Below are 15,000 nucleotides of genomic sequence, written 5' to 3'. Positions count from 1 at the left end.
AGTAAAGGAGCACTGTATGATCCTTAAGACAAAATACATGGTTGTAAAAATGTGAAAACAACCAGATGATTTATTTATGTCTGGAACATGAACTAAAAATAGGATAAAAATAACTGATCTCAACTCTCTTCAGAAGTAAATTATTCTCAGTTTTTATCAGTCTGTTGCATGAGATTTGTGCAGAGCTACAAGTTATTCCAGTTGTATGTTCCTTATAAATGTTTCATAATAATGACTTAAATCACTCTTTGAGGTTGTTCAATTAAAAAATGACGTCTATTTTGAGTGATGTCAAATATTTTTGATGCTTTCTATAGTTATGACATAACCTTCTCTGAATATATATTTTACCTGACATTTCCTTGGTAATGATTATAACAAACATTTTTTTTAATAATTCATAATCTCTGAGATTATATATATATATATATATAATGTTATTTATTTATATGTTTGTTTTTTTGTTTGGCTAAACCTGCTCTTACCAAAGTTAGAATATCCTATGCACCTTTGGAAGGCAAGAGAATGGCGTGTGTCAGACTAGATTTAGAATCACTATAGTCTTCGCTGAGATAAAAGTTGGTGTCCCGCTGCATCTATCTGGCATTGACATAGCTGCTAAATTATAGCTAGTGCAAGTGATACGTGTGCATAAGTACACCAGTTTGCAAATACATATGTGTGCGTAAATTAATTTACTTGCAATATACAGTGATATGTATTATAAATATTGCTTGTCTCATTTGGTGTGGTATTCAGTAGGTTCAGATTTATTTTATTCACATTGTGCAAAATATAAAGTACAGTAATGTGGGAATAATTATTTTTAAAACACCATAACCCATGAATGAATTTGTGGGAATGCAATGAGGGGCTTAGAAATACTGAGGAGTGAGTGTACATTTCATGAGACCATCAGGGACACATTATTTTGTATTCATTGGTTCTCAGTTTAGCAGTAAATTGTTCTAGAATATTAGCCACTGCAATACTAACACTTCTGTTTTAATTTTCCTTTTTTCCAGGCAAATACATATAAATTACCTGCTATATTCTATCAGTGGGCCAAGTAGTGATGTGGTATATTTAATCTTTAAAAGGTTTCTCTAAGAGTATTACATTTCAGACCATGCAATACAAGCGAACAGATGTATGTTTTCTTCCTTTCATGAAGGGATTTGCATTTAGAATTGCAATACGTTGGTACTTAATTTGTGCTTTTATATATATATATATATATATATATATATATATATATATATATATATATATATATATATATATATATATATACATATATATATGCACAAACATAATTATTGTCTGTGTAAAGCCATAGCCAGATCACAACAGTTACATATTTCATTGTTGCAGATATTAATTGGCAAAATATCAGGCCCACAATCTCCTAGATCAGTATAATGCACATTTCTCCTTAAAAAATAAAACTATTATAGGTCATCAGGATACAGCAGAATGCTGCCCTTTCTTGCTCTATGTATCCCTGTAATCAAACTGCAAAAGTTGATAACTTTGTTTTAAGATTGCAGGGTATTAATTGTATGTTAATATGTGCCAATAACCCTTCTGTGATTAAAGGGTTAAACATAATAATTAATATAACTAAAAAACAAACAAACCTTTAGACTTTAAAAACTCTTTCTTTTTGGTGGAGAATTATACTAGAAATGCCAATAGTTATGAAAACACAAAGTTTATGGATATCTACATTATACATAAATGATTTAGTTTCTAATCCCAAATTCAAGTGAGACATATGCTTCAGAGATTGAAGAAATGGGTTTTGGAAAAACATCTGAGGAAGAAGAGAATTAAGATTTAACATTAAATTATACTAAATCACTTTCAAATGTGACTAAGATCTTTCCTCCATTACATCATCACATGTGACTGCAGGTTGCCTAGTTGTGAAATCCCAATATAAAATGATTATGTAAAGCAGTCTGCAGTGCACTATGGGGTCTTCTGGGATTCAGTACACACATACACAAACATATATGTATATACTCATGCATACATACAAATTCACAGACTGTGCGTGAGTATGTATGTATATATATATATATATTTTTTTTTTTAGCTTGAGGTGCTTTTCTTGAGGCTATATAATATTTATTGTATGTAACAGTTCATGACAATTGACATATCTGGATTTTATAGAAGTATAGTAAAGTGATCTCAAGCACTTAATAGGTTAAAACCTAAATTAGAATTGTGGTTCCCATAACAACTAGATACATTTTTTCATGTTACATCACTTGTATTTGGAGAGTGAACATGCAATTCAGAGGCCATCTGTAGAGTATATTAATTAATTACTTCTATCCCCGTCTTCATACTCTTGTCCTATTTGTTGTCACTTTGGGGAACGTGGCTAGAGCCCTACCCTGTGAAAGTTCTTGAACATCTTATTACATGTATTTATTTATTTTTATACATATATATATATGAAACTTTCAGTGTTCTCCACAATGCAATACTTTGTAAAATTATAACATTTGCTGCTGTCCAAGGCACAAATTAATTGCATAATTTAACATAAATATATTTAATAATAATCTGTGCAATAAGCATAGCAAAAAAATAATATAAGCTAATTATAATTTAATATTGGCTTAAATTTTAGCTGGGTGGTGTGCCCATTAAAAAGATCCTCGCGAGAACACTGTCTTATGTGATGACTATCTTTATATGACTGAAATATTTGCTTTATTGTACGTAGCTTTCTTTTTATCTGTGACAATTTTTACTTTTTTTATATAATTGTATTAATATGTTTAATCATTTTAAAGCATAAAGTTATGCAAAAATCTGAGATAATAATATTTTTTTTTACTAATTTTTTTAAAAATATGCTTTTTCTTTATAAATTCTATATGTCTTAAGATTTTTTTTCATTATCTACCTTCGAAATATACTTTCCTAACACTTTAAAAATATGTTTTAAAGATAATTAATAATAACCATAATAATAATATTAATATTTATTTATTTTATTTGTATTATTATTTATTTTATTATTATTATTATTTATTATTAATATTATTTGTATTATTATTTATCTTTAAAACATATTTTTCCTAATAGATTTTGTATAGTCTAAGATATTTATTTATTTTAATCTTCAAAATATACTTTTCCTTATACAGACTGTATAACTTATGGGAAAATTGATAATATTTTATTTATTTATTCATGCATTTATTTTTTTATCTTTAACACTGTTTTCTAATTAAAGGCTACATAGCAAACTGAAAAGTTAATATTCTGTTTATTTTATTTTTATTTTTTATTTTTTTAAAATACTTTTCCTGATAAAGACAGTATAACCTAAGAAAGTAATGTTCACAAGCATTTTTGGCGTTTGCATAAACTATAAGTTAATGTGTTATGGTGGAGTAAATTGTGCAGCTTTTTAATCCTCCATCTTTTCATGCTTTCCCCAGTGAAGTAATCGCTACCTTGATTTAGTGCATGTCACCCACACATCACTGAGATCATAAATTATCCAGATCCATATGGACAACTTTCATTAGCTGTGAGCACTTTGCAGCATTCACAAAATGTATAAACCCCTTGTCTGCCAGAGAGGGCTACAGCGTGTTGTTATGCAATGTTCAGCCCCCTCTGGCAGACAAGCAGTTGAAATTCTGTCTTCACTGTGACAGGGAGATAGAAACCCTGTTGTCCTGCTCATAAATACAAATAATAACTGTTACTATTTTGCTTTAGTGACCAAGGGGGATGGTGCCTGACAAACCATTTGTTCTTCCCATTCACTTGTCAGCGTTGCTGGCTTAAAAGCCAGATCCATTGTTACCATCCCTAATAACACCTGTTGGGATGATAGGAAGACAGCTGTCAGTAACTGGAGGTTAAAAAAAGCTATGATAATTAAGAACATATTATATGTACTGTGCTGGTCTTGCAGCTGCAAGGGGACATTATATGTCCAACCATATAGAAGGTAAAGGCCTCCCCTCTCTTCGCCCTCCCCTTTTCCATCCAAGCAATCGACTCGTCTTCCTGCAGCTAGCTGACAAGAGCACATTGTGTATTATAGCCAAAAAAGTTGCAGGAATGTCAGACGACAAGAGGAACTGGCCGCTGTGTGTCATTCTCACAGAAAAGAGCTCAGCGGCGGAAGTTGTGGCTTTTAACAAGAGTAAAAATTTATTTATTTGATTCATTTTTTTATTTTTATTTTACTTGTTCTTGTGTTTTTGACAGTAAGCAAATGGTTTGTGTTTTCTGTTTTTTTTATGGCTTTTTGAGTCCTGGGATGTGCACATCTTGGCAGGCAATGTCATGGGAAATGTGGTATTGTGATTGGAGCTTGGCTGTAGCATAGCATGGACCTTTTTTTTGGAATTCGTTCATTGGATTTTTCACAAGTGGAACTGGAATTTGAAATGAGTGGGTAAAAAAAAAAAGTTACTTTTGTTTATTAACCCCTTGTCTGACAGAGAGAGTTACAACACAGACGCTTGGCAACCAAGAGATAAAACAATTTTTTACTATATTTATTTGTCATATCAAATGTTTTTATTTATTAAAATTTATTAATAAATCAAAGTAAGTATGTTGCACTTGTTTTTTGTTCAATTTGCATATTTCTTGTTAATTGCTTGTAACCCTCTCTGGCAACCAAAAGGTTAATGTAATAGTTGTCCATATTTGTATATTCTTTAACTTTAACTATTTTCTGCAATAAAATAATAGAAAGATGAGGGTTTTTTTTTTTTAATATTTCTTATAGTTACGTTGCTGTAGCATCTAAGAAGTTAGTGTTGGTTTATGTCTCCCATGTTTCTATATAATGTTTAGCTGTGCAAGTTTACAATTTTTTTCATGTACCTATATTAAACAATTTATGACTGTTTCAAGTATATTTCTCATAATGTGGCTTAAAGAGACAATTTTAAACAGAAGCATTTTTCTAATTTACTTCCATTAGCAAATATGCTTCTAGTAAAATATATTATTGTTTTTCAGTGGCATACACACATATCCTGTGAGGGCCATGCACCAGTATTTATACACCATGCCTGCTCAAAGATCTGACAGTGGTGTGTATTGCTTCTATGAAAATATAACTTTTTATCACACAAGCCACTGCTGACTCCGTGAGAAGGTGTAGTGTACTGGTGCATAGGCAAACCCAGCATATGTGGATATGCCATAGAAATATAGTAATAACTTTTACTAGAAGCATTTCTGCTAATGAAAGTATATTGCAAAAATGCTTCAATTTCAAATTGGAATGCACCTATGCACATTTCAATGTTGACCTTTTTATCCCTTTAACAATTTGTCAGAGAAGTAGTTGCAAGGGTGTTAAGTAATGTGGGGTTAATAGCTGTTATTTGAAATGTTCAGATATATTGTATAATTGGATAACATTAATAAATCTATGGTTGTATTAAAAAACAAAAAAACAATTTAAGTAAGATTTAGGAATTTTAACTCACATGGGGGTGATTTAAAGATGACAGCTGTCAACTGCCAAATGGAGTTAAACATTTTTGACCTCCCTTTCAGCTGCCAAGTCTTTAGAGTTACAATGTCTGATTTGTTTCCCTAATAGTTTTTTTAGAATGATATATATGTATATTTACTGCAGAATGTTTGTATGTGGTTTAGGAGCTGTGGTTAAAGTGATGGTAAATTATAGCGTTATTCAAACGCTAGCCTGAATCTATACAATAAATTAAAAGGACCTTCATTCATGATTTTGAAGTGAAACGGCTTTAAAAGTATCTTTATTTTATACACCGTTCTAGTAAAATAACTTCTTCCACCGTCCACTGCAAAATTACTTTTTTTTCCATGACGTGACATTTCCTCCTCTTATCCAATATCTGTGATAGCCATACAGCACTCAATTATTCAGTGCCGGTTGGCTAGCATGGCTATTGGATAAGAGGTGGAAACGTCACCTCATGAAAAAAAGTAGTTTTTACGGTGGCTGGCAGAAGGCGTTATATTAGTAGAAAGGTGCATAAATAAAGCTACACTTTAAAATCACAAATGAAAGTCCTTTTTTTATTCTATACATTCTGGCTTGTGAGTAAATAATGCTATAATTTACCATTATTTTTAATTTAAGAAAAACATAAAAAATACTTTAGCATAAACTTTGCACAATATTTATTAATGTGTTATTGTGTTTATTAAGAACAGTAAAGTAATATATACATTCTCTTATGTTATGCTTACTCTGTGTTTAACAGGTAGACTGGTCTGATTTGGAAAATACTGTGAATGTTTTATTTTTTCTTGGTCAGTTTGTTAAATTGAAATGATTTGATGTGGGCAACATTTGGAACAATTGTTATCTCTGTATGGAATAGCTGCACATTCGAATCTGTCACATATTCTCAATGGAAAATGAGGTTTTTGTGTATTCAAAGTGTATTGGAGAGAATGCAGCCTAATTCCTGGCACATCAGGTCTGTTTGAAAATCACAGAATGTTGGCACAAGTTTCCAGGTCGCATTGTTCCAGATGAAGGAATCAGTCTTTAGAGGGCTTGGCATGCGTTGCAGCTAGGGAGGCAGGGCTGTGTCAGTGTGCAGGACTGTGAGTGTCAGTGTGCAGGGCTGTGAGTGTCAGCAGGCAGGGCTGTGAGTGTGCAGGGCTGTGAGTGTCAGCAGGCAGAACTGTGATTGTCAGCATGCAGGACTATGAGTGTCAGCAGGCAGGACTGTGAGTGTTTCTGTGTAGGACTGTGAGTGTGAATGTGCTGGACTGTGGGTGTCAGTGTTCGTAAGTGAGTATGCAGTACTGTGTCAGCGTGTAGGACTTTGAATGTCATCCTGCAGGGCTATGAGTGTGATTGTGCGGGGCCATAAGCGTATGCGTGTGTAGTGCTGTGAGTGTGCGGGGCTATGAGTATCAGCATTCAGGCCGTGCTTGTGAATGTACAGGGCTATGAGAGTCAAGATGTATTTAAGGGAGAATGGCAATGAGAATACACGGCTAAGTTGGAGCATACCAGACTGTGAATGTGAACATACATGGCTGAGGGTGTGAGTGTATTTGCTGTGAGAGTTTGCATGCAAGGCGTGTGAGTGAGAGTAGGCAATGCTATGAGTGTAAGTTTGTGGCTGTAAGTCTGAGTGTGCAAGCCTGAGCATGGGTGTGAGTGTTCAAAGCCTTGAGTGCCATAATCATGTAAGGGCTGAGAGTGTAAGTGCACTTGCTTTGGGTATCAGCATACCAGACTATGAGTGTGAGATTACATTTGGGGGCAGTGTGAGTGTGAGATTACAGACAACTGGCTGTGCATGTGTTATATTACATACAAGGGGCTGTGTGATATCAGAATACATACAGGGGCTGTGCAAATGTGAGATTATATATAGGGGGCTTTAAGTGTGGTATTAAATACAAGGACCATGTGGGTGTGATTTTTTGTACAGGTGGGATATTACATACAGGGGGGGCTGTGTAAGTGTAATGTTACATACAGGGGGCTGTGGGTGTGATAAAATTACATGCAGGGAGCCATAGGACTGTTGTATTACATATGAGGGAATGTGTGGATGTGATATTACAAACATGGTGCTGTGTGAGTTTTATACTACATATGTGGGGCTGTTTGTGTGTTATATTACACATAACCGGCTGTGTGAGCTTTATATTACATATAACGGGCATGTGAATGTTTAATTACATTTAAGGGGCTATGTGAGTGTTATATTACATACAAGGGACTGTGGGGTGTTATATTACATTCAAGCGGCTGTGTGAGTGTTATATTACATATAAGAGGCTATGTGAGTGTTATTTTACATACAAGGGGCTGTGGGGGTGTTATAGTACATATAATTGTCTATGTGAGTGTTATATTCCATATAAAAGGCTGTGTGAGTGTTATATTACATATACAAAATAGTTGTCCACAGCACTATATATTCTTTTAAAGCTTTATTATAATAGTACAGATAAAGAAACTTATATTACATATAAGCAACTGTGTGAGTGTTATCATACAAATAAGGGGATATGTGAGTGTTATATTACATACAGGCGACTGTGTGAGTGTTATATTACAAATAAGGGGATATGTGAGTGTTATATTACAAATAAGGTGATATGTGAGTGTTATATTACATATAAGGGGCTATGTAATTGTTATATTACATATAAGGGGCTGTGTGAGTGTTATATTACAAATAAGGAGATATGTGGGTGTTATATTACATATAATGGTCTATGTGAGTTTTATATTACATACAGGGGGTTGTGTGAGTGTTATATTACATATAAGGGTGTGTGTGACTGTTTTTTTACATATAAGTAGCTATGTGAGTGTTTTATTACATATAAGGGGGGGGTGTTATATATAAGAGACTATCTGGCTGTTATATTACATATAAGACACTATATGAGTGTTATATTACATATAAGACACTACATGAGTGTTATATTACATATAAGGGACTGTGGGGGTGTTATATTACATACAGGGGGCTGTGTGAGTGTTATATTACATATAAGGGTGTGTGTGTGACTGTTTTTTTACATATAAGTGGCTATGTGAGTGTTTTATTACATATAAGGGTGTGTGTGTTATATATAAGAGACTATCTGGCTGTTATATTACATATAAGACACTACATGAGTGTTATATTACATATAAGGGGGTGTGGGGGTGTTATATTACATACAGGGGTATGTGGGGTTATTACATATAAGACAATATATGAGTGTTATATTACATATAAGACACTACATGAGTGTTATATTACATATAAGGGACTGTGGGGGTGTTATATTACATACAGGGGTGTGTGGGGTTATTACATATAAGACACTATATGAGTGTTATATAACATATAAGGGACTGTGGGGGTGTTATATTACATATAAGGGTGTGTGTGACTGTTTTTTTACATATAAGTGGCTATGTGAGTGTTTTATTACATATAAGGGTGTGTGTGACTGTTTTTTTTACATATAAGTGGCTATGTGAGTGTTTTATTACATATAAGGGGGTGTGTGTGTTATATATAAGAGACTATCTGGCTGTTATATTACATATAAGACACTATATGAGTGTTATATTACATATAAGGGACTGTGGGGGTGTTATATTACATACAGGTGTGTGTGGGGTTATTACATATAAGACGCTATATAAGTGTTATATTACGTACAGGGGTGTGTGGGGTTATTACATATAAGACACTATATGAGTGTTATATTACATATAAGGGACTGTGGGGGTGTTATATTACATACAGGGGTGTGTGGGGTTATTACATATAAGACGCTATATAAGTGTTATATTACGTACAGGGGTGTGTGGGGTTATTACATATAAGACACTATATGAGTGTTATATTACATGTAAGGGACTGTGGGGGTGTTATATTACATACAGGTGTGTGTGGGGTTATTACATATAAGACGCTATATAAGTGTTATATTACATACAGGGGTGTGTGGGGTTATTACATATAAGACACTACATGAGTGTTATATTACATATAAGGGACTGTGGGGGTGTTATATTACATACAAGGGTGTGTGTTACATATAAGACGCTATATAAGTGTTATATTACGTACAGGGGTGTGTGGGGTTATTACATATAAGACACTACATGAGTGTTATATTACATATAAGGGACTGTGGGGGTGTTATATTACATACAGGGGTGTGTGGGGTTATTACATATAAGACGCTATATAAGTGTTATATTACGTACAGGGGTGTGTGGGGTTATTACATATAAGACACTATATGAGTGTTATATTACATATAAGGGACTGTGGGGGTGTTATATTACATACAGGTGTGTGTGGGGTTATTACATATAAGACGCTATATAAGTGTTATATTACATACAGGGGTGTGTGGGGTTATTACATATAAGACACTACATGAGTGTTATATTACATATAAGGGACTGTGGGGGTGTTATATTACATACAGGGGTGTGTGTTACATATAAGACGCTATATAAGTGTTATATTACATACAGGGGTGTGTGGGGTTATTACATATAAGACACTACATGAGTGTTATATTACATATAAGGGACTGTGGGGGTGTTATATTACATACAGGGGTGTGTGTTACATATAAGACGCTATATAAGTGTTATATTACATACGGGGGGCTATATGACTGAATGCAGACATTTCTGTCACTTTTAGAATAACTAGCTGGCACCATTGGAAAGCTTTTCACCACTGGGTATTGCCATCGGCACTGATGCGAGGAAGCATATGTGAGGGACAGAAACTTGGGTGAAACTGGGAAATATGCAGGATGAATAGTTGTGCAAGCGCAGAAGGGACATAGCCCTGTGTGTGCAGAATCGCTGCTGAGTGTAACTAAAGGGTCAGGTTATTCTAAACCACTGACATCTCTGATATTTGACTTATTTCATCCTTTCAGTCTCTCCTCGTTCTCCCTCACAGCCCTCCTTACGTTCCCCCTGTTTTCTCTCTATCTATAAACAGGCAAATAGACACTTAAATGCTCACAATACTGTTTTGCCAAGATTATTATACTGAGAAGTTATAGAATTGCATCTACCCAGCAGCATAAGTGCCTTCCAAATTGAGCTTCTTATTGTTCAGCCACGGAGAAAAAATCTTTCAGAAATGTGGCTCCTTGCCATACTTAAAACTGTTCCTCCCATTGTCTCTTCCAGCCTTGATTCATTGTTATTTACCTAGTCTAGTAATACACCAACCGTTATATTGTTAGGGACAATTAAACCAGGCAAACAAATATTCTACCCTGGTACACTTTTATATGTTGATACATTGCAATACAAATATATATATACAGTATTTATCAGCTATTTAAATACCTGGGTATCTTCCTTATTCACTTGCATTTTATTAGGGGGGCACCTTGCACAGTGCTTTATTTTGACCTGTTTAAACAGTGTCAGCTGCTCAGGAACAAATATCTGCAGTGCAGTCAGCGAGGGGTTAATAAGCAGATGCATTGTTTCTGGCAGAATTTCCCCTCGTGCCCTTGCAAAGGATTTAGCAGGGAACAGAAATGTGGTCATTATATGTGGCTATTTCAAGCAGACGGCAGTAATTTACAACTGTTTTACAGTCAAGAAGAACTTTGTTTTTGCATTAATTAAATATATATCACATGCTGATTTGTTTTAAAGAGATGCAGAATTGTACACAATACCTTATTTCTTGTTGTTGTAGGTAAATGTAAATCCTTACCTGGAGAGAGGGCTGTGGCACATTCCTGCATAATGAGTTGCAAAAGTCTCTGGCACCTAAGGTGTTAATTAAAATTGTTTGTCATGCACATGACAAAGCACTAATTAGCCACATTAAAAGAAAGTTATATAATCTGATATTGATCGAGCATACTGCAGTATTAATGCTTATTGGCTGATAGGTAAAAGCCCTATAGCTGTAATGTTGGGCACAATTCTACAAGCATGAACTGAAAAATAGGTTTATCCTGCACATTAAAAAAAATGACACAAAAAATCTTTCATTCATTTTAAAATACCGCCTTTTAGACTCAACAAAAGGGGAAAAAATGCTTTCTATGTCTCTTTAAAGTTGCTATTTGTAAGGAGGTTACTTCTCTGAATGGTACAGCCGAGCTTAAAAGCATTGTGGCATTTTGTGGTCTGCAGTGAGTGTTCTGCCAGCTTCACAAACCTGATTACTGTAGCTTTAACTTTGTAAGTGAGACACAAGACTTTGGCTTCTTTACGAGCGCACTACAGCGAATATTTTGTCTAGCTGCAGGGGAAAAGCTTTGTCATACACTTCGCTGACAATAGACTTAAAAGTAAAATGCTTTGCGTTTGGTGCCTGGAGGTTCTGTAGCCTATTGTTATTTCTTAAAAGATTTCTATTACTGCATTCCTGCTATGCAAAGGTTTGTTAGCTTTTTAATGACTGACAGCCCTTTCTCGCAAATACCACATTGGCTCCGGCCTTTACTTGTTTCCCAAGAATGATAGAAAATAATAAAGCATAGTATGTTCAGTATATAGAGATACAATACGTTCTAGAGATAATGTTTTTGTTCCGTTGTCGGCACAAGTTGCAGAATTCACCCGTTGGGCAAAAGAGACCATTCTGAAAGCACAAAAAAAAACAAGTGTGTCCAATTGTACATTTCAGCCTTGTTAGTAACTGGAGATTAGAGAGTGCTGGAGCTTGTGAAATAGAAGTCACTTTAAGAGAAAAGAAAATATGACTTTTTACATTCCGCTTAATAAGTAAAGAGAAAAAAAAAGGACTTGACATTTGGATTTATTCTGAGAATGATTAGAAAACTATTAACCCCTTGACAGCCAAGCAGTAAATAATTTCTCAGAACATTAAGTGATTGGAGCTGACATTTGGGAGTACCTGCGGTATTGTATAATGCACACTGTATATGAACATATTGTTTAACTGAAATTGAAGGAAATGTAAGTTCGAGCACAGCTGATATTGCTGTACTAATTCCCATTGGCTGATAGGGACAACTCCTACAACAGTTATACCCCTTCACAAGCCGGACAAGAGAAAGTTATTTTACTGAGCACAGAAATATAATTTATGGATTTACTTAAAGGGATACTAACCCCACGTTTTTTCTTTCATGATTCAGATAGAGCATGCAATTTTAAGCAACTTTCTAATTTACTCCTATTATCAATTTTTCTTTGTTCTCATGTTATCTTGATTTGAAAAAGCAGTAATAAAAGGTTAGGAGCCGGCCCATTTTTTAGTTCAGCACCTTGGTAGAGCTGCTGATTGGTTTGCTACATTTAGCCACAAATCAGCAAATGCTACCCATGTGCTGAACAAAAAATGGTCTGGCTCTAAAGCTTACAGTACTGCTTTTTCAAATCAAGATAGCACGAGAACAAAGAAAAATTGATAATAGGAGTAAATTAGAAAGGTGCTTAAAAGCTCATGCTCTATCTGAATCATGAAAGAAAAAAAAATGGGTTTAGTATCCCTTTAAAGGGGTATGAAACCCAAAGGTTTTCTTTCATGTTTCAGATAAAGGAGCAATTTTAAGCAACTTTCTAATTTACTCCTATTATCAAATTTTCTTCATTCTCTTGGTATCCTTATTTGAAAAGCAGGAATGCAAGCTTAAGAGCTGGTCCATTTTTAGTTCAGCACCTGGGTAGCGCTTGCTGATTGGTGGTCAAATGTAGCGCTACCCAGGTGCTGAACCAAAAATGGGACGGCTCTTAAGCTTTCATTCCTGCTTTTTCAAATATAGATACAAACCACACTAAGAAAAAATGATAATAGGAGTAAATTAGAAAGTTGCTCAAAATTGCTGCTTTATCTGAATTGTGAAAGAAAAAATGTGGGTTTCATATCCCTTAAAAAAAAAAAGACTGTAGAACATTTCTGAATGTTGTCGTATAGAACAAAGACAAATATAATGTCCCTGTTACAATGGCACACTCCCCCCTCCAGCAACCAGAGGGTTAAAATAAAATGTAAGGAAGACTATACCATTAACCTTGAAGATAATGATAACTATTCTCTCTGTTTTTGTGTGTGGGGAAATTAACCAGGTTCTAATAATTGTATGTCCTTCAGGCCAGACTGTTCCTTTGATAAGTTAACAGGCAGTCTCTTTACGTGCGTAGCAGGGGGTCTCCAAATGGCCAAACAAATTCACAAGCACATAAACACAAGTGCGGGGGCAATAGCAATATACTTTCTTAAAAGGGAATAATAAAAGCAGGCATTGTTATTAAGCCAAATCATATTGGGACACTTATCTTTTTACACTACATTTTCTTACTGAATGCGGCAGTAATAATCGCAGAATTGAAAGCAGTTGTAATTGTGCTCCCGTCTAAACGCTGACATGAGTATACAATTACATTGTTGAGTTCAGTCAATTGTCCCCTACATTTGAATAGCATTTGTATGCACTGTTATATAAAAATTCAGCAACACGGGTCAGCGTGCGACAATTGAATGTCAAAATAGCAGACCGATGAAAAACACTGGGCATCAAATGCGATTATATATTTTTTTCTCTCCGTTAAGACAAGCTTTGCAGTGAGAGAAAAAAACCTGCATTATGTATATACAAAGGATTTGATTAGTAATAATGTTTAGTATAACATATATGAATTTACAACAATTACATCCAAAAACTAGTAATCTCTGCCACATATTAATTTGGTTATTGCTCTTTTTATAATAAAGTATTCAGGATCAACCATTAAATCCGTATGACCTTTCGGATGTCTCTGTTGAATTTGACTTTTGTATTGTTTAAAAAGATAGATAATCCCTTTATTAACCATTCCCCAGTTTTGCATAACCAACACTGTGATATTAATATACTTTTTACCTCTGTGATTACCTTGTATCTAAGCCTCTGCAGACTGCCTCCTTATCTCAGTTCTTTTGACAGACAAACATTTTAGCCAATCAGTGCTGACTCATAAATAACTCCACATGAGGGAGCACAATGCTATCTGTATGGCACACATGAGCTAGCATTGTCTAGCTGTGAAAACTCCCAAAATGCACTGAGATAAGAAGTGGCCTTCAAGGGCTTAGAAAATATCATATCAGCCCACACCTGGTTTAACTTAAAAAAAAAAAATACCAAGAGAACAAAGCAAATTTAATGATAAAAGTACATTGGAAAGTTGTAAATTACATGACCTATCTGAACCATGAAAGTTTAATTTTGACTTGACTGTCCCTTTAAATGTTTCTAGTGTCAATATACATTGTTGGTGCTGCCTAGAATTGATAGTGTGACTGAGTATATTCTGAGTATATTTGTAATGTAGGATGGAAATCTACTTTAAAATAACATTAGTTCCCATTCACTGAATTGCAAAGTGATACTTCTGTTATCAAATGCATGTAAGTAAAATAAAGCAATACCCTAACAGCACCAAACCAACGTCCTCTCTTATTGGCTTACTGATATTTATTTCTGCTGGCACTAAATGTAGTACAATTACATCATTAACAAGGG

The 15,000-nt window shown here is 34.4% G+C and overlaps 1 protein-coding gene across 4 annotated transcripts in view; it reads left to right on the top strand.

Moving 5' to 3' along the window:
* Nucleotides 1-15,000, top strand: part of SOX5 (SRY-box transcription factor 5) — a 488,205-nt gene that overhangs the window by 237,874 nt on the left and 235,331 nt on the right. The window contains exon 1 of one of the 4 annotated variants that reach the window (XM_053719113.1): nucleotides 4,004-4,186. The exons of the other annotated variants lie outside the window; for them this stretch is intronic. Coding sequence (XP_053575088.1) covers nucleotides 4,102-4,186 — 85 coding nt within the window. The 5' untranslated portion in view covers nucleotides 4,004-4,101. Of the gene's footprint in view, nucleotides 1-4,003; nucleotides 4,187-15,000 lie in introns of those variants that run through there. 4 annotated transcript variants of the gene reach the window in all.

The sequence above is a fragment of the Bombina bombina genome, chromosome 6, assembly GCF_027579735.1.
Source record: "Bombina bombina isolate aBomBom1 chromosome 6, aBomBom1.pri, whole genome shotgun sequence".
NCBI lineage: Eukaryota > Metazoa > Chordata > Amphibia > Anura > Bombinatoridae > Bombina > Bombina bombina.
Note: the sequence above shows the minus strand (reverse complement) of the source record. Positions and strands in the feature narration are given on the sequence as shown.